The sequence below is a fragment of the Neomonachus schauinslandi genome, chromosome 3 (assembly GCF_002201575.2).
Source record: "Neomonachus schauinslandi chromosome 3, ASM220157v2, whole genome shotgun sequence".
Lineage (NCBI taxonomy): Eukaryota > Metazoa > Chordata > Mammalia > Carnivora > Phocidae > Neomonachus > Neomonachus schauinslandi.
In genome coordinates, this window is record NC_058405.1 from 66,077,667 (window position 1) to 66,102,971 (window position 25,305).

At 42.1% G+C, this 25,305-nt stretch overlaps 1 protein-coding gene across 3 annotated transcripts in view; it reads left to right on the forward strand.

Annotated features, from left to right (window-relative positions):
• Window positions 1-25,305, forward strand: part of DCLK1 (doublecortin like kinase 1) — a 338,663-nt gene that overhangs the window by 276,955 nt on the left and 36,403 nt on the right. For all 3 annotated transcript variants that reach the window (XM_021678287.1, XM_021678288.1, XM_021678289.1), the window contains 5 exons: window positions 1,296-1,380; window positions 4,305-4,413; window positions 10,905-10,962; window positions 11,450-11,569; window positions 15,534-15,680. In XM_021678287.1, coding sequence (XP_021533962.1) covers window positions 1,296-1,380; window positions 4,305-4,413; window positions 10,905-10,962; window positions 11,450-11,569; window positions 15,534-15,680 — 519 coding nt within the window. The remainder of the gene's footprint in view (window positions 1-1,295; window positions 1,381-4,304; window positions 4,414-10,904; window positions 10,963-11,449; window positions 11,570-15,533; window positions 15,681-25,305) is intronic.

Genomic DNA, 25,305 nt, shown 5'->3' on the forward strand with positions numbered 1-25,305 from the left:
CTACTTTGTGTACAGTTAAGGCTGGATGGAATGGGGAGGAGGTTGAAGGGAAACAGGTAAGCAGAGGAAAAATAGGTCAACTTTGCTTCTCGCCACCTCTTCATTATCAATTCAACTACAGATGCTCTTTCCCTTCTCTCTGCTCCACAGACAGCCAGCACCATGAGCCAATGCTGCCCCCTCACCGCCTCCCGCTCCCATCAGGCCAACCGAGTGGATAAACCCAGGGAAACAGAAGGAAGATCTTTTAGGACAAGCTGTGTTCACTGTTTAGAAATAGCATTGAAATATGCAAATTGTGTTCTCAAGGAATAGAAGCAGAGATGGAAAGGTTCATTGTTAAAGTACTGCCCCGTAGCTAATCATAGTACTAAATATTTGGTATTGTTTCATCCTCTGAGCTTTGTCATATAGTTGTTATCCTGCCTGCTCTCATTGGTCTTGGGTCAAAATACACCAAAAATACAAGGGAATCACCAGGCTTAGGCTTTAATTCCTGTCCTTGCCTCAGCCTTATTTTGTAACATTTAACATATTGATAACCTGCTTAGTTGCTTGTGTCTCAATCTCAAAGTGGAATTAACAAACCCACTCTTTAACCTTTCTCCAAGAATGTGGTAAGCCTCAGTATTTTTCTTTTAGGATAATCCATAAAACAAACTGAAGAGAATTTTTTTTTCTATGGTAAGAATAGAAAATATTTTGGATGAGATCAGAGTGTCACCATGTTTGAGGCCTGTTTGCAGATAGACTGTGGAAAAGTGAGGTGAGATGCTTAAAATCTGACAAACCTAAACAGTGAGCTAAGGAATGCTGATTTTTGAGAAAAAAGACCAAATAGTCATGGAACATCCAAATTTAGAATGATTATCCTGACACAGTTAAACCATCTATTATTGGTTAATAGGGTGGGAAAGAGAAGTAATCTAATTGGATAGTCTTTTTTTTTTTTTAAGATTTTATTTATTTGACAGAGAGAGACACAGTGAGAGAGGGAACACAAGCAGGGGGAGTGGGAGAGGGAGAAGCAGGCTCCCCGCAGAGCAGGGAGCCCAATGCGGGGCTTGATCCCAGGACCCTGGGATCATGACCTGGGCCGAAGGCAGACGCTTAACAACTGAGCCACCCAGGCGCCCCTAATTGGATAGTCTTAAGAACGTTCCCTTTTGAGTGTTAAGACCAAATCCTCCCTGGTGATGGGTGCAGTTATCCCCCAAGATTCTGGGCTGGGCCTAGCATCTGCAGACTGGCACTCTGACCAAGTGTTTTTATTCTCTGTTTCTGTTCCCTTACAGAGCTCTCAACATGGAGGCTCCTCTACTTCCCTTGCATCCACCAAAGTCTGCAGCTCAATGGACGAGAACGATGGGCCTGGAGAAGGTGGTGAGCTTGGGACTTGGTGTCTGAGGAGAAGTCTTACAGGGGGCAGAGGATGAGTTGGCTAAATTTACTTCAGGAAACTGTAACTTCTCCAGCATTATGAAATAGAAGCCTAAAGCAGCTTATAGGGATAGGATTGCATATGGTTTCCCCCAAGGATCATATCTACTCTATGGGAACAGGAAGAGGGAATTAGCCTAATTTGTTGGAGATATTTCACATCCTCGGAGGGCATAAGTATTCTAAGGAGGCCAGCTATTGCCTACTTTGAAAACAACAGGAAGTAATTGCTGCCTTTGTCTTCCCAAATTCTGTTCATTTTCAGTATATTAAAGATAATTTACTCTCTTGATTGACTGTTACAGCTCTACAGATGTACTCTAACTAAAGTGAACTCAGTATGTGAAAGTACGGCTTTACAAAAAGAATTACTTGATGGCAATTGCAAAAATATTCTTTGTACCTTAAGTTAGGTCATTTTAGAATTTCTCTGTGATGGGGTCAAAATGACCTGGATTCCAGAATTGACTTTTTCACTAACTCACTGAATTGTTTTGTTTTTTCAATTTTATCTTTCTTTCTTTCTTCTTCTTTTTTTTTTTTAGAGAGGGAGAGAGAGCAAGGAGTGGGGTTGAGGGGGAAGGGGGGGGGGGAGAGAGAATCTTAAGCAGGCTCCACCCCCAACGCGAAGCCTGACACAGGATTCCATCTCAGGACCCTGAGATCATGACCTGAGCTGAAATCAAGAGTTGGATGCTTAACCAACTGAGTTACCCAGACTCCCCTCATTGGACTATTTGGGATAAGCCTCTTCAGCTCTCTACATCTTAGTTCCTCTTCTATAAAATTGTGTAAGATTGTAATATATGCCTGCTTCCTTCCTGGGGGTCATTTTCAGGCTCAAATCAATTATGAGAAAGTATTTAGAAAAGTATAAGACTGGTATGATCAAGCCACTGTTAAAGAATCAGCATCCCTTGTTTGTTTGAAGTGATACGATTTAATTTTCCCAAAAAAGTACCTTTTATTATGTCAAGTGAGATCAGTGATTTGCACATGAATTCTTTCCTGACTACTGTGCAATATCAGATTTTTTTTTTTGTATTTCCAGACGTATGAAATTCAGCCATCCTAGTATCCTCTTTTGTTCCGCTGTGCTGTATTTACCTAATGAAATGAAATGGTCCTTGGCTAAGACTTTGGCACAGCCTTCTTAGCCAAAAGCCTCAAGGATACATTTTATCAATAGGAAAAAAAAAAAAAAAATCCCAAGCCATGAGCTCCAGATTCGTGCCTCAGTGATGCCCCCAGTGGAAGGAAGGGCGAAGTACCTCCTTGCATTTCTCATCTGGAGCCAGCCTTGCTTCTGACAGCCAAGGGTGGTTATTTTTATTATCCATGTAGTAAAGAGCCTTAAGACCGTGTCATCTGAGAGATGTTTTATAAATTCGGGTGCTTTGCAATAGATTTGAAACTTCTCCCACGATCTCCTCTAATTCCCATGGAGTAGACAAAAATCCCCAGTCTGAGTCTTTCAAACAGAGTTAAAATTATTGGCTTCTTTGGGTGTGAGACGGTGGGGATGGGCGGTGGGGGGGGGGGGCGTTGTTAATTGGCTGCAGCTGTCACTTTATTCCAGAGACCACTGTGATAGCTTCTAGTGGGTGAGGACTTAACTGTCACCCATAAAGAGGTAAAGAGGCTGTACAGATGCCAAGGGTAAAAGTAACGCCGCAAATGTCCCACGTTTGTACAACCCTTTCCAGAAATTCCATCCACCCTAGAACCCAGAGTGGTGCAGATCACAGAACCAACATAAGGGTCCTAAAGCAGATGTGTGATAATTGTGAGTTTCCGTTTGTCGTTGCCCAGGGTTGCAGGCTAATGGAGAAGACAGAAATCACCGAGAAAGCCTAGGCACCACCTGAGGTTTTAATTTTATTTTGAGAAGAAATATTTAGTCTCAGTTTATGATTAAAGGTCAGAATAGGAGCACATGCAGAAAGCACACTAGGTTTCCATCCCATTTTGTATCCAGGTTGCCTGAGGGAGAGCTAGGATTTATAACTTTAAAGCATGTAAATTTTAGAGCCCAGCTATAAAAGGCTTTTTACACCCCGAAGATGTTAAAGGTTATCCAGTATATTTATGTGACCTAAGTGTGGCTTATTTAGTTTTATGGCCTTAGATATTTAAAGCATTATTAGGCATTTGTAAAATATTTCAAAATGCATTTTAAGGGGGAAAATGTGTTGTGTTAGTGGCACTAACATAATTGAAACTACAAAACTGTTCTGTTCACAGACATAATAAATATTGCCATTTTAACTCAACATCTGCTATGCAGGTTGCTGGTGAGAACATTTGTCTAAAATCTGCTCATTGATACGGGGGGGGGGGGGCGGGGCGGACAATCAGGGCTTAGTTCGTAAGGAATTTTACGGAGATCTCCAATTCAGGATGCAGTAAAGCTAAGTGTCCAAACAGCAGGGATGCTTCATGCTTGCACTGTGTCAGGCAGCCCAGAGTCCCCTCTAAGCTACATTTTCCTCCTGAGCCACACCTAGGAATGTCATTTCTCTGTAGACGGTGGGTATTCCGTAAACACCATAGCTCAAATTGGCATGAAACACAAAGACCGAAACTTCCTCCTTGGCCACAGAATGTGTTGGTCGCCCTCCCACTGGTGGAAGTGGACCCCATACGTCTTAGGTTTCCTTTCGGTTTATCATTCGTCTTGGTAAAAACTGTTGAGTATACGGTGTCAGTGGGGAAGGAGGCGGGGGGCTTGCCTCACTGTACGGAAAGTGACATATCGATTCTGAATCGGTTCCAGTGTATGAGATTATCCTTCTAAATGCCTCTCTGGTGCAACATCTGCGTTCCCTTTTCTACCAACAAAAATGTACTAATGATTCTTTCAGAAGTGTCGGAGGAAGGCTTCCAGATTCCAGCCACAATAACAGAACGGTATAAAGTCGGAAGGACAATAGGAGATGGAAATTTTGCTGTCGTCAAGGAATGTGTAGAAAGGTGAGAAGGGTATCATCTGCGTCGTACTTTAAAGGAAACACTTGGCATTGTGTTTTCCAAGAGTGTGTCTTTATTTGCCGTCTGTGGTACATATGGAATAGGTTAATGTCTCAACTCCAGATGGAGAAAAAAAATTTTTTTCTAAAGAAAGAAAAGCCCATCTAGCAACAGATTTGAAAAATGTAGTGATTCCTGGGACAATCTATAAATTAAGGACTTTGATTTTTCCTTTTTAATGTACTCAGCAAAACTTGGCCAGATCTTTCAGGTAAGCCCTTTTATTGTGTTAAAAAAAACCATATTGAATGGTTTTTTTTCGACGCTTTTCTGAGACATTTTGTAGAGGTCAGAACATTCTTGTATACAGTGTAGTCTAACATACTAACTATCATCAAATTAAATATAATAACCTTGAAAAGCTTTAAAATGATCCCAACAAAAACAGTGTTTAATACATTAAAAAGTTTTCAAATGAATGAGCTTCATACTCTTGGGGGCCAAAGGCAAGAGGTTTGGAGTAAAATGTTTATCCCTGAGATCTTGATACCTAATCAAGGACAGTGGCCGGTGGCTACTAGATGAAGTGACAACCAATAAAGTCATAGCCCGGATTAAGGTGGCCTCAAACCCTCAGCCCAGTGTTGGGTTTGGAACTCACTTCTTGAGCAGCTTCTTGCTCTACAGGGACCTGGTTGGCTAGCAGCTCCTGCTCAGAACTGGTGAGCAGAACATTGAAAAGTCAGGGGGAACCTGCTTTCTTCCTTGAGGAAGATTTCACTGCTGGCTTCTGGGGGCTGGCTTCCCTATCACTTCTGTCTGCCCCCAGGGAGGCTGGGTGCCTACTAGTCAGCACTGTGTGAGAATAATGCTCCTTCGCTCAGCTCTACCACTCAGAGAGGATGCCTTGGACTAGAAGCTTTAGCCTCGCAAGATCCGGAGCTTGTTCTTCTCCAGCAGCTTTGATTTAGAAGCGCAGATTCATGCCACGTTGGAGCTGGGAGCCTACACAGGGCCTCAGGCATCACTAGGGTCCTGAGTTTGGCCAGTGATTTGCTCTCCTGCCCCCTTTGCCACCCTTAGGAAGATGCCTCCCTAACTGAGGTCGCAGAGCCCTCGTGAAGATACCCTTGGGCATTAAGTCTCAAAACTGCTCCCCCCCCCCCCCCCCGCCCCCTATGGCAGCTGGGCTGGAATATTCCCACCAGTTCAGCAAGCCACTGTAGCAGCCAGTCTTTGTGAGGGATGGGCTTGAGAATGCTAGTGTGAAAAACCCCTTAGGAGTTACTGTGAGGCCACCTTTTCTCCTCTCTGTCCCTCAATCACCCCACTGCCACCAGAGTTTGGCCATTTGTTGCATCACTACCAAATACAGAAAGTTCTCCATTACTTTCCTAGGCCTCAGACCTCCAGAAACAGGAACAACCACTGTTTCCTGAGCGTCAACTATATGCAAAGCCCTTATGATATTTCATGTAATTGTCATAATGATCCCATAATATCAATATTGTCTCCATTTTATAGCAGACAAAGAACGCCTTAAGAAGTTAAATGCCCAAGGTTGCTCAGCTAGTAGGTACTTAGGAAGACCTGGGTCCAACACCCACACTTTTGACCATTCTATTGCCGCCAAGAAAGAGTCTCTCAGGAGAATGTAGCTTAGCTGATCTAAAGTGACACACACCGCATTTGTCCCCGTACAAAAAAGATAGAAATTAAATCAGGAAAGCCAGTCTTAAGGCAATGGATGGACGTGTGTGTGTGTTTATATAATTTTATATTTCACTTATACTTTTACTGATAGTAAATTCAACTCTTTTTAACTTTTTTTCCACTGTAGCACAAAATCCCATTTTGAGCAGATTGCCATGCCCTTCCTATGTGGGGTATCTGGTGATCTGCCAGTGTGCGTCATCTGTTGAGACTGGCATGGCAGCTCTGTGCTGTCTCTCCTAGCTAGCGCAGGGATCACGAGGGCGGCTTCGCCCAACAGTTACTGGTCTTCCCACAATGGAAATGTCTCATGTCTCCATCCAGAATTAATGTCTTTCTTTCCAGTTTGGACTGTGTTCATTCTGCATGCGTTCACATCTTGGGTTTCATCATATGAACCTTCTGAGTCTACACACCAGATTGCTCCACCAAGTGTTAGTATTCCGCTCCTGCTGAAGGAGGACATATGGCATGTGCCCTCTCTCCCTGGAGGCATCATGAAACATTCTTTTAATATTTTCCAGAGGTCCAAGAAAATAAAAGCAAGCTAAGCATGTTGTGATGGCACACATTGCTTGCGGGTACATCCTGCCATATTTTGAAGGATGCGTATGTCTTAACAAGAGCAAGTATGTCCCTCCTCTGTTAAGAAGATGCCATCCCAGAGAAGGTCTTCCTACAACAATGGACGCAATAATAGTGTTGAGTAGGCCTTTTGTTCCATGGCCCCGTGCCAGCATATCCTTTGGTAGTGGCTACCAGGTCAATTTCGATTTCTGCCTCTTCCCCATTAGTAATTTCTCCAGTGGCCTCAGGAGCCCCTAGGACATGCCAAAGGAAGTGGGTGAACTGAGACTTGCTCTATTCTGAAGCTGTTTTATAGACTACCTGAGGCCCCAAAGAGAACTCCGAGAGCTCAAAAGCACTAGCGAGAGGTCAGAGCATGAGTAGAGCACTCGCAGTGAGGGGCCTTTCATCTTTGGCTTTCCTGGCTCTTTAAGGACTAATTAGCATACAAGCCAAGGGTACCAGCGGCGCAGTTAAGAGGAGTGACAGTGTCTCCCGTGGCTCTTGGCCCTCCTCTTCACCTGCACTGCATTTTTTAGCAATGTATGCCCCAGAATTGTATTAAAATTCTAGCTGCTCCTGATTCCCTCTCTCCCTCCCTCTCCTATAAACCCGAGGAACTGCTCAAGGAAACTGTGGGCTTGAGCAGTGAGTGTTCGTGGGCTCAAACCCATCCGAACATCCGAACAGGTTGAGACTTCAGGGCCACAAAACCGGGTTGCATCTACCTAGAAAGTCTTCAGAATTCTCAAGAACCTCCAAAACCTCATACCTGTGGTTTGAAGGCATTTCCTTCCGAAGTGTGATTTGGAGGGTGAGTCAGGACGAAGCTGAGCTGAGTCTCAGCTAGCTGGCCGTGCTCTTTCTTCCTTCTTTCCTTCCTGAGGATGCTCTGGCGCCGGGCTTGCGCTCAAATTCAAAATCAAACTCTACTCCAGAGATGTCTGACCAGACACTCTGGGATGCCTCAATTCTCTGCTCTCCACAATTACCCCCTTAGGAGGAGGCTGAGATGGGCTTTATTATGATTATGTAGCAAACAAACGGCGGTGTTTACTAACCCCTCTTTGTTGAGGGGTCCCAACTGCCACCGTCCTCTGGAATCTTCACAACTCAGCCAACATGCTTGGAGCCCCTGCTAGTCCAGGCCATACCGTGGATTCATACGGGGCTACAGAGAGGGACAAGACCCCAGTCCCTCCGCTTGAGAACCAAACCCGTAATGGAAGGATGGCCGTGAAGTTCATCACATGCTACTATGGGAATGCCTGAGAAGCTGTTTTTCCTTTTCTGCATAAATTTTTTTAGTACCTTGAAAACCTAGCAAACCTCCCATAGCAGCAACAACAAAAAGCACGTTAGTCCAGGACATCCCAATCGATAAGCGTTCTGCTGCCCCCCTGCCCCCCGGTCCCAGGGTGAGGGAGGAGGGTGGGGAGCAGATTGACCCTGGGCTAGAATCACTAAGTTTAAACAAGACAACTTCCTCCAAACCATTGTATTTTTAGCACAAATATTAAAAATTGGATTTAGTTCAAATTTGTAAAATTTGAAAATTTCTCTCGTAATAGTTCAGGCTCTAACCTTGGGTCAAACTTAATAGGAAGAGGACCTTACAAATTGAATTCCCATATAGGATGAAAAAAGCAAACAAAGTTTGTCCAGCCACTGCTGCTGCCTTGGCCGCGGCATTCAAGGCTCTGTGATTTCGTGCTAGGTCAAGAATGTCACTTCAGGGACAAACAAGCGAATGGCCTGTAGTTTCACCAGCAATCCCCGTGTCTAGTATTCTCACCACAACCAGCTATAGACTCCTTGGGGACAAGGACCAGGTTTTGCTTACCTGTGTCTAAAATGCCCGGGTTTTGTTCACCTCTGTAGCCACCAAAGAACCATGCTCATAACCACTCGCTGAGTAACTCCATGGGCACAGAGGTCCTCAGAGTTCGGGTACGCAGGAAGGCAAATACTTTGTTTAAGGTTTTATTTCTTGCCAAGTGTTTTCATTTACCAACTTAAAGCAAGAAGTTAAATTTTTATTCTTATGAAATACATTTAGTACTAACACCTGTTTTCAGGCTTATTTTCCAGACTCAGCTGCTTTCCTATAAACATAAACTTCCAATAATTGAGGATTATAACTTTATAGTTCTGCCCTCAAGGAATCAAGAAAGAAAACTTGCAGTATTAATTTTGGTGGTCCTCTACAGGGCTCTCTGTCTGATATAAAATACGGGTCAATCTAACTGAGTGTTGAATCCTATTATGTAAGGTTCTGGGTGCGGAACCCATAAAGTCTGCTTTCCTAGTAAGCCCTGAGGCCACTGCAGCCCAGGCTTGCTCACATTTTCCCTTCAGCCCGAGGCTCAGGACATAACCTAGTTTGCCTGGTGTCCTGGCAGCCAACACACCCACTTGCTCCTTGGAGATTCTGCTCCTTGCCCTTCTGGTTCTTGGGGGGACTCAGTCTTCCCGGTCCCACGCCAGCCCTTTGCTTTGAGTCCTGTAATGTTACTTATTCCAGGGAAACAAGAGGGTCAAATGACAACATGGGGAATGACAAAACTAAGAAATCCCCCTTCTCACCAATACTGTCCCGTCATCCGTCCCCTTTGTGGAAGCACAGAATGGAGTGTTACCTCCATCCCAGCTCCTTGGTCCTGCCTGGGATTGCTGGCTTTGATCACAGCGGTCAGTCCAATAGTCTAGTTTTCTCTGTCATTACATGAAACGTTTTAAACCAGATAGGAAAGGGTTCACGGATTCGAATCTCAGATTTGTTTTATTTTAGTTTTCTTAGTGATTCGTGAAAAGCAGAATCCAGAAATCTTCAGCGTTTAGTTTTCCTCTTGACTAAGGGTTTTCAAATTTGCAAACAAACTCTTCAAAAGCTTCTTAAGAAGAGACCACTTAAAGGGACCCTGTGGTCCTTCTATGATGTGAGGAATCTCCTTGCATGTGCGTAACTTCACTCTCCCATTTATCTAACACGCAGGGGCCTGGAAGTCGAGTGGGAGAAGCAGTTTTAGCAAATGACATGAAATGGTGTCTAAAATGCCCTCGGGACACACTGCTAATATCTGACCTCTTAATTTATGGGCAGATCACTCTTGCTCTAAACACGTAACTAGGAAATCCACCCCCCCTTTGATTCTCCATACTGAAGATGTTAAAACCCTATTTTAAACTTTTGTTCCTAATCAGCCCCACTCCCACTGTATTCATTTGGATCCCTAAAGTTGGCTTTTATCGATGGGTAAAAAGCTAAGCTGTTTTGGTTCCCCACCAGAAATGAAGTGGAAATGCTTGTAAAATAGTGGTTTCTTATGATTATTAAGTATATGTCCTTCGACAAGAGAGCTGTCCTTTTTGGCACTACACTATCTTAGAAATGTTAGCACAAGTTAGGAAGCTATTTAAAGGTAGCTATATGACTAAACCCTCCCTCCCACATCCATCACGGAGGAAGGGCGGTGTTGGCTGGGCTGTATATGAAGGAGAGTCCTCAAGAACTCTAGAGTCCTGGTTTTTTGGGGTTAAGATTTATTTATTTGAGAGGGAGTGTGCTGGGGGGAGGGGCAGAGGGAGAGGGAGAGAGAGAATCCTGAAGCAGACTCCCCACTGAGCGCAGAGCCTGACATGAGGCTCCATCCCAGGACCCTGAGAGCATGACCTGAGCCAAAATCAAGAGTCAGAACGCTTTCATTTTATTTTTTTAAGAGTCAGAATGCTTAACTGACTGAGCCACCTCCCAGGCACCCCAGTAGTGGTGGTTTTATCACAAGTATAACATTAAACAGCTCAGGATGGGGCATCTGGATGGCTCAAGCAATTAAGCGTCTGCCTTCGGCTCAGGTCATGATTCCAGGGTCCTGGGATCGAGTCCCGTATCAGGCTCCCTGCTTAGCAGAGAGTCTGCTTCTCCCTCTGCCTGCCGCTCCACCTGCTTGTGCTCTATCTGTCTTACAAATAAATAAATAAAATCTTAAAAAAAAAAACAGCTCAGGATGTTTCTATGCTAGCATAGTTGTTATCCTTACACTTGGTCAACCCCTTAAGGTTTACATATTTCTTTGTAAAAAGGAAAAAGAGTCTTTTACAAAATATTTATACCAGTTTGATGCAAGGTCTGGGGTAAGAAATTAATCCTTAGCAAAATGACTCAACAGATTTGAAATTAAGTTTATTTTTTACAAATAACTTTCTCTTTGCAGATCAACCGCTAGGGAGTATGCTCTGAAAATTATCAAGAAAAGCAAATGTCGAGGCAAAGTATGTATAAGGCTTATTGTTATGAAAATATAGTGTTGTGGGGGTGGGGAGGTAGAAACACACAGATCAGTTCCCAAATAAACATAAGTTCACCCCAGGAGTTGCATTTTGGTGGAATACAATGTTATATATTTATTGGAATATAATTTTATAAATACTCTTGGAATAAAAGTTAATTGGAATGATTATATGTTATTTCTGTTCCTTATTGTTGTTTGCTTGCTTCTTAATTTCCTTTTGTGATCTAAGTTTCATTCTATCCTTCTATATGTGATTATAGTTATACTGATAGGTTGCAAGCATCATCTGAGGACCTTCAACATCTTTTGGCAATTCTAGGCTGAGTATCAGAATCTAAGATATACTCATCATATTTTACCAAAACATATCTCCTTGGATCCTCAAATAGTATAGCTTCACTCATTGGAGTTAGCTCCTCATATGTTTTGATGTGTATATTGATTAAGGTAACTCTTCCCTTAAACAGGAGCACATGATCCAGAATGAGGTGTCTATTTTAAGAAGAGTGAAGCATCCCAATATTGTTCTTCTGATCGAAGAGATGGATGTGCCAACGGAACTGTATCTTGTCATGGAATTAGTCAAGGTGTGTATCTTGGAAAAAGAATAAACCCACACAAGGCACCACACTTTCCTGTCTGATAGAGAGAGCTGTCTCCTTTACTTCCTTCCACCAATATTTAGTCTCTCATTTCTATGTATTGGCATATGCGTAAGAGTATTAACACTAGAATTATACTGCAAGCATTCAAGTCCCAGCCTTGACCTATATAGTTTCTGACCTTGGGTATACCTTTCTGTACCTCAGTTTCCTCAAATATAAAATGAGAGGAATAATATTACCTACCAGGAGTGTTATGGTGAAGGTAAGAGGGATGACTTCCACCATGTACTTTTTTTTTAAGGAGGGGGAGGGGCAGAGAGAGAGGGAGAGGAAGAGAAGCAGACTCCCTGCTGAGATGGTGCCCAGCGCGGGGCTTGATCTCACAGCCCTGAGATCGTGACTTGAGCCAAAATCAAGAGCCGGACGCTTTAATTGACTGAGCCACCCAGGCGCCCCCACTAATGTACTTTCTAATACACAGGAAGTATCACAGAAATAATCATTGTTATCATTGCTGTAGAAATTGTGCACTTTTTCGTGAACTACATCCAAAGGTATCACCCATTCTTATTAAAAAAAAAAAAAAGCTTTAAACTTTTAGTCACCAATGTAATAGAAAAATAGCACTAGAAAATATTCTGCTGCCTTTCAGTAGATGTTACAACCTCGTCCTGTCACATAAAATTACATCTGTATTTTATTAGATCATAGAATATAGACATGGCCATATGTTGATAATCGTTGAATCTAAGTTAAAGCTGACTTGCCCATTCCCTCTACTTCCATATTTAAAATTTTCAGTAACTAAAAGTTTTTACAAATTTAATGTTTAGTATTTATGAAGTGCTATTTTTCTCAAGCCTTTTTTCTATTATGTTAATCTAACTGAAGGTGTAACTAATTTCTACTTTAGTTGTAAAATGTCGTAAATTAGTCACACCACCTCTGCATCAACTGTGTGCACCCATCAGTGAGAGCCTCGGGCTCCAGGAACCATGTTTGGAATCACACGCCCCAGCTGGTGGCAGGAATCAGCACTGTGGAATGTGGCATTTCCTCTGTAAAAATTTAAGACAAAGACAGCATGTAATAAACTAATCTGTTACTATATAGAAAACTGTTCATTCGAGGGTCCTTTAAGCTTTTATCATTCAGAGTTGCTTTACTTTAGATCTGTTGGCTTTTTTTTTTTTTTTTAGTGGTTATTTATATTTACAGATGAAGCCTGCTTTTTCCTACTTCGTGTTAGGATTTGTTTCTTTCGGAGGGGGGGGACTTGTTTGTTTGTAGTGACACTAGGTATTGTCACATTTGAGACCAAGGGAGATAAAAAATGGTAAACTGTTATTTCGACAAAGAAAGGTTGATTTCAGTTATTCAGAAGATTTTTATATTGGTGCTTCATGGCCAAATAAAGTTTGGTAATTCCCAATATTGTAAAATAGACTTTCTCTAGCACCCAGGATAATATTTTTACAATGACTTTAATTTTGAGAGCAACAAATTCAAACCATTCCTCTTGCTCTTCTGAGCGCTATTAGAAATTGATTAGCCTCCTTTTATTGGCTGATTTTTGAAGAGTTAAGACTAACTTAAACTTGAAGCTGAGAAATGAAAGAGGCAAAGGCTTAAGAGTTTAGAACGCACTGTGGTGGGAAAGCCTAGTCTGTCACGCTTAAGTTTAGTCAGGTGACAACAGCTAAGTTACCACTGGGAGGTCCTCACTTCACTCAACATTCCCTCTGGGTGACCAAGATAGCCTAACAAGGCCAGAGAGTGTCTGCATGGTCCAGCATCGGGACTCGTCCGTTGTACTGGCAGATCATACCCTTAAATTTAGGCTGACCCAGAACTGCTGTGAGGCCAGGTCTGGAAGCATCCCAGGAAGTGAAGGCCAACCCCAGGCTTGACTTGAAAGGCTCCCACAACATTTCCCCCTGACACATGTAGCTAGGGCCACGCTTCTCAAGAGTCCAGTGGTGTGCCAAAGAGGGCCTGCAGCTGTAGGATAAACAAGGCCTGGATTCTGGAAAACAGTGAAGTAACAGTAATTACAAGTGAAATTCCGTAATTAATAAGAACAGGCCTTTGGACTTCTGCCTACAGATGTGTGCACATACACGCTGCATATGTGTTCAGAGGAATGCAGGCCTTGTGCAAGAGGTGGCCCTGCGGCCGGGCCCTAACTGATCAGCAGGAGTCAGAAAGACAAAGGCACTCGAAGGGACCTTCCAGGAAGGGGGCTCTTGGGAGGACAGGTTTGCAACGCAGGGTGATTTTGGCATGTTTTAGTGGTGGGGGAAGAATCTCCTACCTGGAGCATAAAGGCAACTCACGGGTCTAGCGAGTGGCAGGAGATGCATCGAGACAGGTTGGAATGAAGAGGGGCACCCGGACGTGGAGAGCCACGGGAAAGGAATGCCGACTTCTTGAAGGGAGAAGGAAAAGGCCAACATCCCATGCGGGAAGGTAACAGTCCGTTCGCTGGATGCTGTGAATGAAGAGGCCAGAAGCAGCGTAGGTTGTGAGGCCTCATGAGAACCACCCCGGGACAGCGCAACAAAACCTTTCACCCAGCAGATGGAGCGGACTGGCTGTGTACGTGGCATGCCTCACCCGCCTTACAGGAAGGACTGGTTGACTGTCTCGTTGGGGATGTGGAAGACGTGAGGTCACAGGATGCCTGGCACCTACCTAGACAACTAGGACAATGGTAGCATCATTGTGGGTCACCACACACAGCCGCACACCCATCCCACTGCATCGGGGTGCTGCTCCTGTGGACCACAGTGAAAACGCTGCCTCCTGGAGAGGCACGGAACCCTCGGGCAGCCTTGCCTTTGAGAGAAACAGAAAGCGGAGAAGGCGTTCCTTTTGACACTCGTGTGTGTGTTTAGGTTGGGAACTGCCGAGGCTGAATGGGCCGCGGGAGAAGCCTCCCGAGCAGAGGTGGTGCAAGGCAACGGAGGACAGGCCAGCTTAGTGAGATTCGAAAACTATCAGCCTGCAAGGCCTATATTTTGCTTTTGCCATTTAAAAAAACCAAAATGAAATCCCTCACCACATTAGGCAACAGATGAACACAATTGACTCCCGTGCTCAGCTATTTGGTGCGTTGTGTGCAAGAATGATGCAAACGTCGTTAGTAAATCAGACCCAAATTTCTGAAAGCGTTTCCAATAAAGAGAACTAAAATTGGAGCCTAAAATCATTCTGTTTCTCCAAATAACAATAAGTTAGCAAGGAACAAGGGAAACAAAAGTTCAGATGAATAATGGTCCTAGAAAACTTTCTTTGAAAATCCTCCACCCTCCTCCCTCCTCCTCTCTTTTCTCTCTCATCTTTGGGATGACAGTTTCTGGTCCTTTTTCTCTGCTCCTTACAAAGAAGCACATTATTGGAAAAGAAAACACTACGCCCACTCCAAGAGAGCACAATCTAGAGAATGAAGGGAACTGAGTGTGTGCGTGTGTGTGTGTCTGTGTGTATGTGTGTGTGTGTGTGTGTGTGTGAGCTTCATAAGGCAGCCGCACATTTTGTTAAGGATGTGGTCTGCAGGATTACCTGTTTCTCATTTTGGGAGGGTTGGGGTTGTGACTTTGAACTTCTGCTGGCCATTGCAATGAGGCATGTCACACATGCCACGAGGGCACCCGCCAGACCTGGCTCTGTCTCTCCCTCCTGGCTGAGGCTGTGGATATGACTGCATTTCCCAATGGTGGAGAATCCTCCTCCTGCTCCTTTGAGCCATGGAGGAAATGCCCCTGGCTTTCACAGCGGGGAGACAAATCCCCAGGCGGGGTTGTTGGGCCTTTGAGAGGGAAGCGGCAGGGAAAGCGCTGGGAGCCCAGAGATCCTGCACGCGTCTTCATCTCCTTGAGAATGTGTCAGTTGTCTCTCCAGGACCATCTGCTAATTGCAGCTCCACGTGCTGTTCTGTTCTCAGGGCGGAGACCTCTTTGATGCTATTACTTCAACCAACAAGTACACGGAGCGGGATGCCAGTGGGATGCTCTACAACCTGGCCAGTGCCATCAAATACCTGCATAGCCTGAACATCGTCCACCGGGACATCAAACCAGAGAACCTACTGGTAAGAGGAATTCGAACCTCAGACATCTTGAGTTCCAAGCACTCATGAGTGAACATGAATGTTTCTTTTTTTTTTTTTCTTTCCTATTTCCTTTCCTTTCTTTTTTGAAAAGAAATATACTCTAAAGGCTAGTTTCCAGCTGGACTTCAGTGACTAGCTAGAAACGAACCTTTTAAGTATATCTGTAGGGGTTAATGTGCCGTTAGGAGTACTTGACTAATTATTAAAAAATAAAAACCTGAGACAGGGTTGGGGGAATAGAGCTTGGGAAATCTAAGGCTGTGGTTAAGACCTTGGGCTAGACCAAGATAGTCATGAGGAACATTTACATGTATGTTTATTTATCTACAGCACTTTGATGTTAAAAGTTTTCACTTGGAAAAAAAAAAAAAGGACGCCCTTAGTCTCCCAAATTTACTTTTCCGTAATATGATCTAAAAGCTAAGACAATAAGTCATGAGTTTTAAAGAGACCAGCCCTTCAGCTTAAAAATAATCACAATGAAGACTGATTTTAAAAATCAGAGACATCCCTATCCCCCCTTTAAGACTATTTGTTTTACTTTAATGAACTCCATGTCTCTGGGGAAACACTAGGAGTTCTTTACCCAAGCAAATGAGGATCCTTTCCTAGTCCAGTTGTTAAGGGGACAGTATTGGAAAGAATTGAGGAGACAGAGACTGGGCGTTTGGGGAACTGTCACTGGTGAATATGGGAGTAACATAAATTTTGCTGGCTATCCAGGCTGGAATTTTAATGAAATCTATTCATTTTATCCCCCCCCACCCCAAGATGCTCATTCTTCTTTTACTTTCATTACCCAGGCCCAAGAGTCACATATTATATATTACTGTTAGTTTGTCCATCTCTTCAGAAATCCGGGAATTGAGGATTCTCTTTCAAAAGAAGTGTTTCTCCAAGGGTGGTCTAAAGAGTCCCTGCATCTGAACTACTCCCAGATGCCTGTTAAAAATGCAAATTTCTGAGCCTCCCTGAAGCCCTAGCAAATCAGAATCTGGTGACTGGTGACAGGGTACAGATCTTCCTTGAAACAAGCTCCCCCACGTGACCCAAATGAGCTTCCAAGTCGAGAAGCAGATGAGCAACCCAACTCTCACGGCACAAGAAGGGCTGATGAAGTCTGCTAAGATGGCGACCCACCCATGGGCTAGCCCTGTGCTTTACGCTCATGATCTCACTTAATCCTCACAACAGCTATATGGGGTAGGTTCTATTACTGTCCCATTTCACAGGTAAGGAAACTGAGTGCCTAGAAGTTCAAAGACCTGTGCAAAGCCATTATAACTCATATGTGGAAGAACTAAGATCTCAACTGAGCTCTGTCCTACTACAGAGCCCAAGATTTTAACCACTAGACGACACAAAGCTGTGCATTAGGGAGATTTATTGTGTGCTGGCTCTGTGCCAGGTTGTGCCAGGGAACAGAGAGACAGATGCCTTCATGGAGTTGACATTCAAGTAGGAAAAATAGGCATTCAAGAAATAAATACACAAGCAGTTAGTTCGCTGTAATTATGTTCATAAACTTGCGGCTACTGGCTAATGAAGGGAGCTGAGGTCAAGCAACCGAGTTCTGACTTAATTGCTCCTCAAATTCCACATCTCCGCAGTAGCCTGAACATTCTCTTCTGCATAGTTGCCTCCATAACCTGCAGCAATTTTCTCTTGTCTGCATTCATTATTCCTATGTCCTGAATTATGTAGGATCATCTCGTGGGAACAGACTCACAATTGGCCTTTGTTTCAAAACTTCTCTAAACCCTGAAGTTCAGTGATTGAAAATTAAAGTTTAGTTTCCTCCCCTCCACTTTGCGGTTTGGTTTTGCGTGACATTGTCCACTTGCTTCTCACCAGAGCGTTATCTATTTCTGTTAAATGCCATACGTGATTACTTAGCAGGGTAGTTTTTCTAAAATTACAGTTTGCAGGACACTTTGAAAATATTGTGCTCATTCTAACATATTTTACTTTTTAAATTACCCAAAAAGAAAAACGTTCACTCTTTTTTTCCCTTTCTCTTCTAATGTGAGAATGTGAAATACGCACACCATTGAAGTCATTTGCAATATAGGTTTAAAATATATATATGAACTGAAGTAATTCTACTTCTCCAGTATAGTAATTTCTTACTCTCAGGAAGTAATAAGGGTTGGTGAGCTTTGCAGGAATAAATCTATTATAGTATAAAATAGGTAGAAGAATAGAAGAAGGTGAGCAGAATTAGGACGACATCACTAATTGAACTTGAGACTTCTGTTAATTTCACATTCTGTTGACCTTTATGTGGAAATAAGAGAGAATCGTCATGGGAGGCACATTCACATCCCAAGGATTTATAGTCAGATGGACCAAAGTTCAAAACCAAGTGCTTCACTCTTCCAGTGGCTGGTCTTATGACCTTGAACAAGTTTCTTAACTCCTTTGAGCCTCCTTTAGGGGGATTTTATGAAGATAAAGAGATAACATGGAACTATTAGCTTCCTTCCTTTTTACTCCTCTTTTATTTGTAATAAAAATTAAAGTATTCCTAAAAATAAAACTGTTTTACAACAAATTGTATGTTGTAAAAATCATCTTGCATCTTTTTTGACATTGCTTTTAAAATTTTACTATTCACCCGTGCATGGAATTGCCATCTCCTCACAAAATGTAGAGCCGGAGATTATTTTTGAAAAATGCTATGACAAATTTCGTGTGAAGATTTTGAGTCCATTTTCTTACTACCAAATAAATAAATTTACCAAATAAATAAAAAGGCCTCACTACACACTTTGCATTACTCTTTTATTAAGGGACCTCAAAAAAGCCTAAATTGTTGGGTTGCTAACAAGATTTTTGCCAGTTTAGTGTTTAATGTTTGTTATAACTAACAAAGTATTATTTTTAAGTTATAGATTTCATTTTATATATTATCATATATGTAGAACTTCCAGAATTTTTTATTTGTAAATTCTTACAGAACTATATAAAAATGTTGTAGTTTGGCCTTAAGGATCTATATTGATCTATTCAAGTCTAAGTATTTGTCAGGTCCAGGTCTTTTAATGAGAAAACATGATTTGATTTACAGTGATGTATCTAGACACAGATGGTGTGAAAACTGGGAATTGACCCAATATAAATACCCCCTATAATTTTATTATTGTATCACTTCTAAGTTTTTGTCTTGTTTGTTTTCTTTTGTTTTTGTTGTCACAAGTTAATCATGCCAGTGATCTTACATGGTTCTTTTTGCTCTGTCAGGCCTGGAGCTTAATGATCATACGGATGAGTGACCAGTGGGATGAGAGGGTGGATGAGATGAAAGAGTGAGTAAATGAGTGACACTTCTTCACAGATTAGAGGACAGACCCAACATGACAGATCCAAGCCATTCTTCAACTCATTCATTACACTGAGGGCTCACATGGGCCTCAGTCTAAATGCCACTGAGTGGGGGAAGTGCAGTGTTTCCCTCGCTGTACTTATGCGCAGTGTGTGTGTGTGTGTGTGTGCGTGATAGTATATAACTAAAAGAGACTTTTTGCTTTTTAAAAAACAAACCAAACCACCAAAACCATCCTACTGAGATCAACCACCTTTAGTTGGCAGGAGTCACCACTAGATGGCAAGCTTGCACCCTTGGCAGGAAAAATTCTCAGTAGGAGCCTGAGTTTTCTTCTAAGGAGCTGGGAGGGTCTTTTAAAATGTATATGCAGGTGCTACCTTCTTAGGAAAATTAAAGTATTTACTGGCAAAAATATAATTTGCATCACTAGTTTTTATTAGATTCCAGAAATAAATGGTAATTTTCTTGAAATATAGAAGTTTATGTTCAAAAAACTTTTTCCTTCTAAACTCGCCAGTACTTTCTGGGAGAAAGCAGTTTCTCAGAGAATCTGCCTGTCTTGGTCAGAAATTTTCTTTTAGAAACTTTCTATCCAGGTGTTTGTACCTGCTCCTGGCTGCCCATCAAAATGGCATGCCTAGCACACGACCCTCATTTTCACTAACTGGATTATATGTAGCAGTAAAGTATCGTGTTCTCTCCAAGTGATGACCATGTGTGACCTAGAGATGATGTGCTCCAGCACCTCTTGGTTTCCATGTCAAGCCAGCCCCAAGCCCACAAGAGGGCAGATTTCCTTCTGCCTTAATCCCATGACCCTTAACAAATAAGTCCATTTTGTGATAAGATAGCTAGCTACACTGGTACACAAGGCAAGTGCCACCGATAGACTGCATCTAGAGGTCATAGGCAAAAGCACAGTTGAGTAGATCTGTAGTCAGTCCACTGTCTTAGGATCTTGAGCCAGCAGAGTGTTGATTAATGGTTGGGGGACCCAGAAGAAGGGAGCCAGGGGCCTCTCAGGACCCTGTCACTAGCCCTGGCCTAATCAGCATTATTAGTGATGCGAAATGAAGATGTATTATAGCAAGTGACAAACTTGAGATCCAAAAGTATCTTTGGCTCTGTGAGGGTCCCAAATCAGTAGGATGAAATTTGACAAGAGAGACACATAAATCCCAGTGGACTAAGTGGTTTTGGTGTAATTGTTTTAATGATCATTGCAGCAAATCAGTAATGGAGAAACTTGGCCAGACCAAGTCAAAGGCTATTAGTTGACCATAAATTCAAGGTGAGCCTCAGTGGGATATGACTGCTAAAAAGTGCCCCTCAATTCCTTTCACTGAAAGAGTGCTGCCATCGAGAGAGTCCTCTGCCTTGCTCATGCCAGTTACTCCTATGGTGAGGAATGTGAGCACGTCATGGCAGGGGCCTGGAGTTCAGCCCCACAGAGGGATGGAGAAAGTGGAGCATGGTGGCTCTGGTTAAATATATGAAACACTGCCAGATGGAAGATGGGAAACCTTTTCTGTGCTGTACTGAACTCCGACTAAAGAGAAGACGTTACTGGATGAGAGGTTCAAGGTTGATGTAAGAAAAAACTTTCTAACAGTTGCAGCTGTTTGCAAATTAAAGGGCCTTTACTACACATAGCTTGTGGTCATTGAAAATGTCCAAGCAGAAACTGAATGATCATTTTTTATAGGTGTTTAGAAAAAAAAACCTCTGCTCTCCGAATTTGGATAGAAGTTAAGGGAAAAATAGAAGCCAAACAACATTTTCCCAAAACATTCTTTAGTACAATAATCTACCAGTTTCTTTACTAGCACCTTTGCTGAGGGCCCTCTTCCCAGGACCTGTGATTGCACGTGGGAGAAGACAGGAAAGTGTAGTGTGTTGCCTTGGTGGCCTGGGTCTGTCTGCTCCCCTGCTCATCCCTTCTGCCGTTAAGGACTGAAATACTACCACTCATCTCATTTAAAATGACATGGTCTTATTGGACTAGCAAAGATTAATAAATAATAGCATATAGTGTTGGAAAAGTTATTAGGATACCAATCATCTCCTATGTGTTGGTGTAAGAGTAACTTCGTAGAAGCTTTCTGAAAGGTAATTTGGTGATAAAGAACTGGAACCTTAAATAGTATGAGTATCCTATGACCAAATAATTCTACTTCTGGAAATGGAACCTAAAGAAAAAAAATTTAGATCTGTATACACATATAGGGATGTTCATCTCAGTGGTTTTTAGTATGAAAAAGTATAAAACTACTTATTTCAGGGCACTAATTAGTTAAATAATGGCGTGATGATGGGGGAGGAGGACATGGTTAAAATCTTGGACTTGGACGTACTTAAGCTTAAGTTCTTGCTCTGCCATTTATTAGCTGGGCGATGTAACAGTGCAACATCTCTGAGACTCAATTTCTCATCTGCAAAATATCAGTAAGATGACTTAATAGGTTGTTGTGAAGATCCAATAGTATAATGAGCGTGAGCTCCTCCACACAATGCCTGACATATCCCGTGTGCTCAGTAAATAGCAGCCGTAGTCATTGTTGGGATTATTATTACACTGCACCCATACAACGGAATATCCAGTAGCCACTGAAAATCGTGTTGTAGATACATGCATATTCACTCAGGATTTATATTGTCCAGTGGAAAAAGAAAAGCAGAAGAGAGAGGTAAAGAAAGGGCTGGAAGTTCATACCCCAAAATGTTAACGATGGTTATTTCTAGGTGTCAAGATTATGGGTGAGCTTAATTCCTTTCCCTCTGTAATTATCTGTCTTTTCTAATTTTCCTACAATGACATGTTGGATATTACTTGTGTGACAAAAATGTAATGTGAGTTTTAAAAAGAGCAATGGCACTGAGTTCCCACAGTCTTTGCAAAAGGCTGGTATGTGCAGTGGGCTCCCAGGATCCGGAACGTGCCGGTCTTACTGCCACTGTGTAGAACTCCTTAGATAGTTTCATGACTATTTTAAAGTAGGATGGGAATCGGGTTTCCTGGAGTTCCCACTCACCCTCCCATCTTCCCAGATATCTCTACAGTAATACTTTGAAAGCTATTTTATTTCTCCCTCTGATATTGTTACCTCTCTTCTGACTTCTATACAATGTTGACTCTTCTTATTTCATTTAACGTTTGATTTCACAAAGATTTTACACGTGGGTATAAAGCGGGTTTGGTTTGTTTAAGAATTAATTTTTTCCCCCCCCCGGGAGATTTAATTTTAAAGTATGTGGACCCTAAAGTGCATTTTGTAAAATAATTTCCTGCATTAATGTTGATTTACTTCACTTCTTTAAGAGTAAAGATTTCAATTTAATTCATTTTCCTTAGAAAGGACTATAAAGGCCATATACCATGGCCAGAGGAAAATCAATGTCTTTTTAAAGGGGTACCATAGTTGTGAAAAAGTATATTGACTTTTTTTCATGGCTTTGTCAATTTCATGCCGCTTTTGTTCAGTTCTATTTGGTGAAATTATTTTTTAGTGCCTATTGAGCTCCGCTGTGAAAAATATTTCCGTGGATACTAATGATTCATTAGCCAGCATTTCAACAGGGTTATCCTTGAATTCACGGCAGCGCTGAGAATTATGTTTGTCCCAACACATCTGTTATATTAGTCAGGTTTTAGTTCTCTATTATGGGAATCTCAGAAACCATTTGCCTGGGTTCAGGTTATCTGTGAATTTTCATATTATTTTATGGCCACCAGCTGCATTTTATGACTATATATTAAATGTTTTTTTGTTTTTCAAATAACTTTTCCAAATGGTCTCAGTTTCTAATCCAAAGGAAATCAGGCCTATGCCCAGACATCTACTGTTCAACAAGTTACAGCTACTGCAAAACCCCAAATAAACGAAAAAGAAACAAAAAGAAAACTCTTCTTCAAAAAGGAAAAACCCTGTGTAAAATGCCAGTGTGCCAAAAACCTAATACCTGACCTTTCCCTATATCTGTTCTTGCTGGGACATGCCTTCAGCTTTTAATTGGAACCTTTTTTCATAATTGTTGCCATTTAACACATTTAGTCTGTCAAATCATGGGATGTCTTTATAGCCATATAATAAACCCTAGAGAACAACTTCTCTGACTGTAGCCATCTGCAATGATCACAAAAGTAGCTTACAAAATACTGACAATCTTTATGGTAATAGGATACATATGGCAGCCCACAATTATGTGTAGCTGCATCCAATTAGTGTTGTACAATTACACAGTTTTATTGCTTAGTTAAAACAGTGAAAGCACTACATACTGGTAATTTGCACTAATCCCCGTCTCTTTAATAGCCCCTCAGTGCTTAAAATGTGGGGGAACATCTATAGTATTTAAAGGGCTTGGGATGAACATTAAATTATATCTCATGTTGTGAATACTCATTGATTGGCAATCAGTGGACTCCCACCTCACTTGTGGGTCATGTTTTATGGAGGCTTTAAAATACAGTCATAGCAAAAAGTTCTTTTTTTTTTTAACACCAGAAGCCCACTTGCTGGATCGGGCTGCCCAAGCCTGTGCTTGCAGCCTGTTAATGTCCTTCCTGGAACATGGTCAGGACAGGGACACATCCAGAGGAACAAAGTCAGAATCGGTTCAGGGAGCAGTATATGCCAGGGACTCCACATTTTAAATGTGAACTTGTTAGAGGTTTGTCCCATTCCTAACTTTTAATTAAAAACTTAGTTCAAAGTAAATTTATAGCTGCCATTTGGGAAAATACTTTCTGGAGAGGGTTTTGTGAGTGTGTGAGTGTGTGTGTGTGTGTGTGTGTGTGTGTGTGTGTGTGTTCTCACGCATGCGTGTGTGTTTGAAACAGATGTATTTAGCAATCTGTGATTTTAACAGAGTTTTAATTACATTTTTAAATGGCCTCACTTGTGCCCCTCCGTAAGTGGCTTGGTAAGAAGTAAGGGTGAGCCCAGCTCAAGTTGCAGCAAGTGCTAATGGGGAACCCCATTTGTGAGGTGGTCTCATTATACTGCTTAGGAAAGGTGCTCTCCCATTGGAGGAGAGGAAACACTGGAATATATTCTTCTGTATCCTTCTCCCAAAGTGTTGACAGAGAAAAACCCAAAGCAACCTTGTTTCCTGCCCTGCCTGACAGTAAGTAAAACAGAATTCCAAACAAGAGGCCTGGACATTTATTCACCTGCAAAAACATTTTGCTGAAGCATTGCTAATGTAGTTGTGTCCAGAAATGTTTTCAATTACGTGGATTAGGCCTTTGTCTCTCGTTCTTTTTGTCTATCATAAGCATCACGCTAACCTCTTTATGTTCATGAAAATTCTGTATGCTTTTTCAAAGCAGAGGAAGGGGACATGGTGGAAGTGATAGAGAGAAAAAGAACATTAAAAGGATAGATTCTGTGTGTTTTATTTAAATGTTGTTGGTTTATTTGAAAGAATTATTATTTTTATGTAATCCTAATTTTCTTTATTTTAGGTTAGACTTTTTTGGTGCTTTTTTCCCCCTTAGGAATTGAAACTTTGAACTTTATTGCTCAGTATATTAAATACAACTGGCATATGGCTCTATGTGAGGTGGAATTCCTGTTTAAATGTAGACGCTTGAAAATAAAACCTTTGCTACGTGTAGGGGAATTACGTGGTCATATTCAGAACCAAAATGTGACTTATGACTGGATCTGCCAACATCTCCTTTCGTCCAACTTTTGAATACAGTTAGGTGATTATAGATAGTATGTTTAGAGGAAACCCACAAAATTCCTGTGTAAATGGAGTTGTGTAAACTCAAATCTGCATGACCTCCCAAAACACGGCCCATGGATGTTTGGACCTAACAGAACATCAAAGCCAGAGATTATTTTGCATTTTAGGAAGATTATTGCTAACAAAATGGAATTAAGGAAGTAAACAATTCTGCTCTGTCCGGGAAGTCAACTAGATAATTTTCTAGATGTTTCCATCTCAGGATTCTGTTCATGAAAAACATTTGCTTGTCACTTGGATGGCCGGAATGGTGGAGGTGCTAAGGCTACGATTTAGGGATTTTTTTGCCCGAGAACGTTTAGGCTGGGGATGACATTGTGCTTTGCAGCTCTCATGTTTCAGCGTCCCTAACTCAAACTTGGTCCTGCTGATGGGCTGGAGAGCTGTGTTGTTAAAGGAGGGAGGACAGTGTCCACCCCAGATGACAACTGGGCAAAGCCACATCTACGAGGGATACACAGCCGTCTTTGCCCTAACAGCCTATGTGCAGGTGACCCCACAAGCCTCTGGGCACCTGCCCAA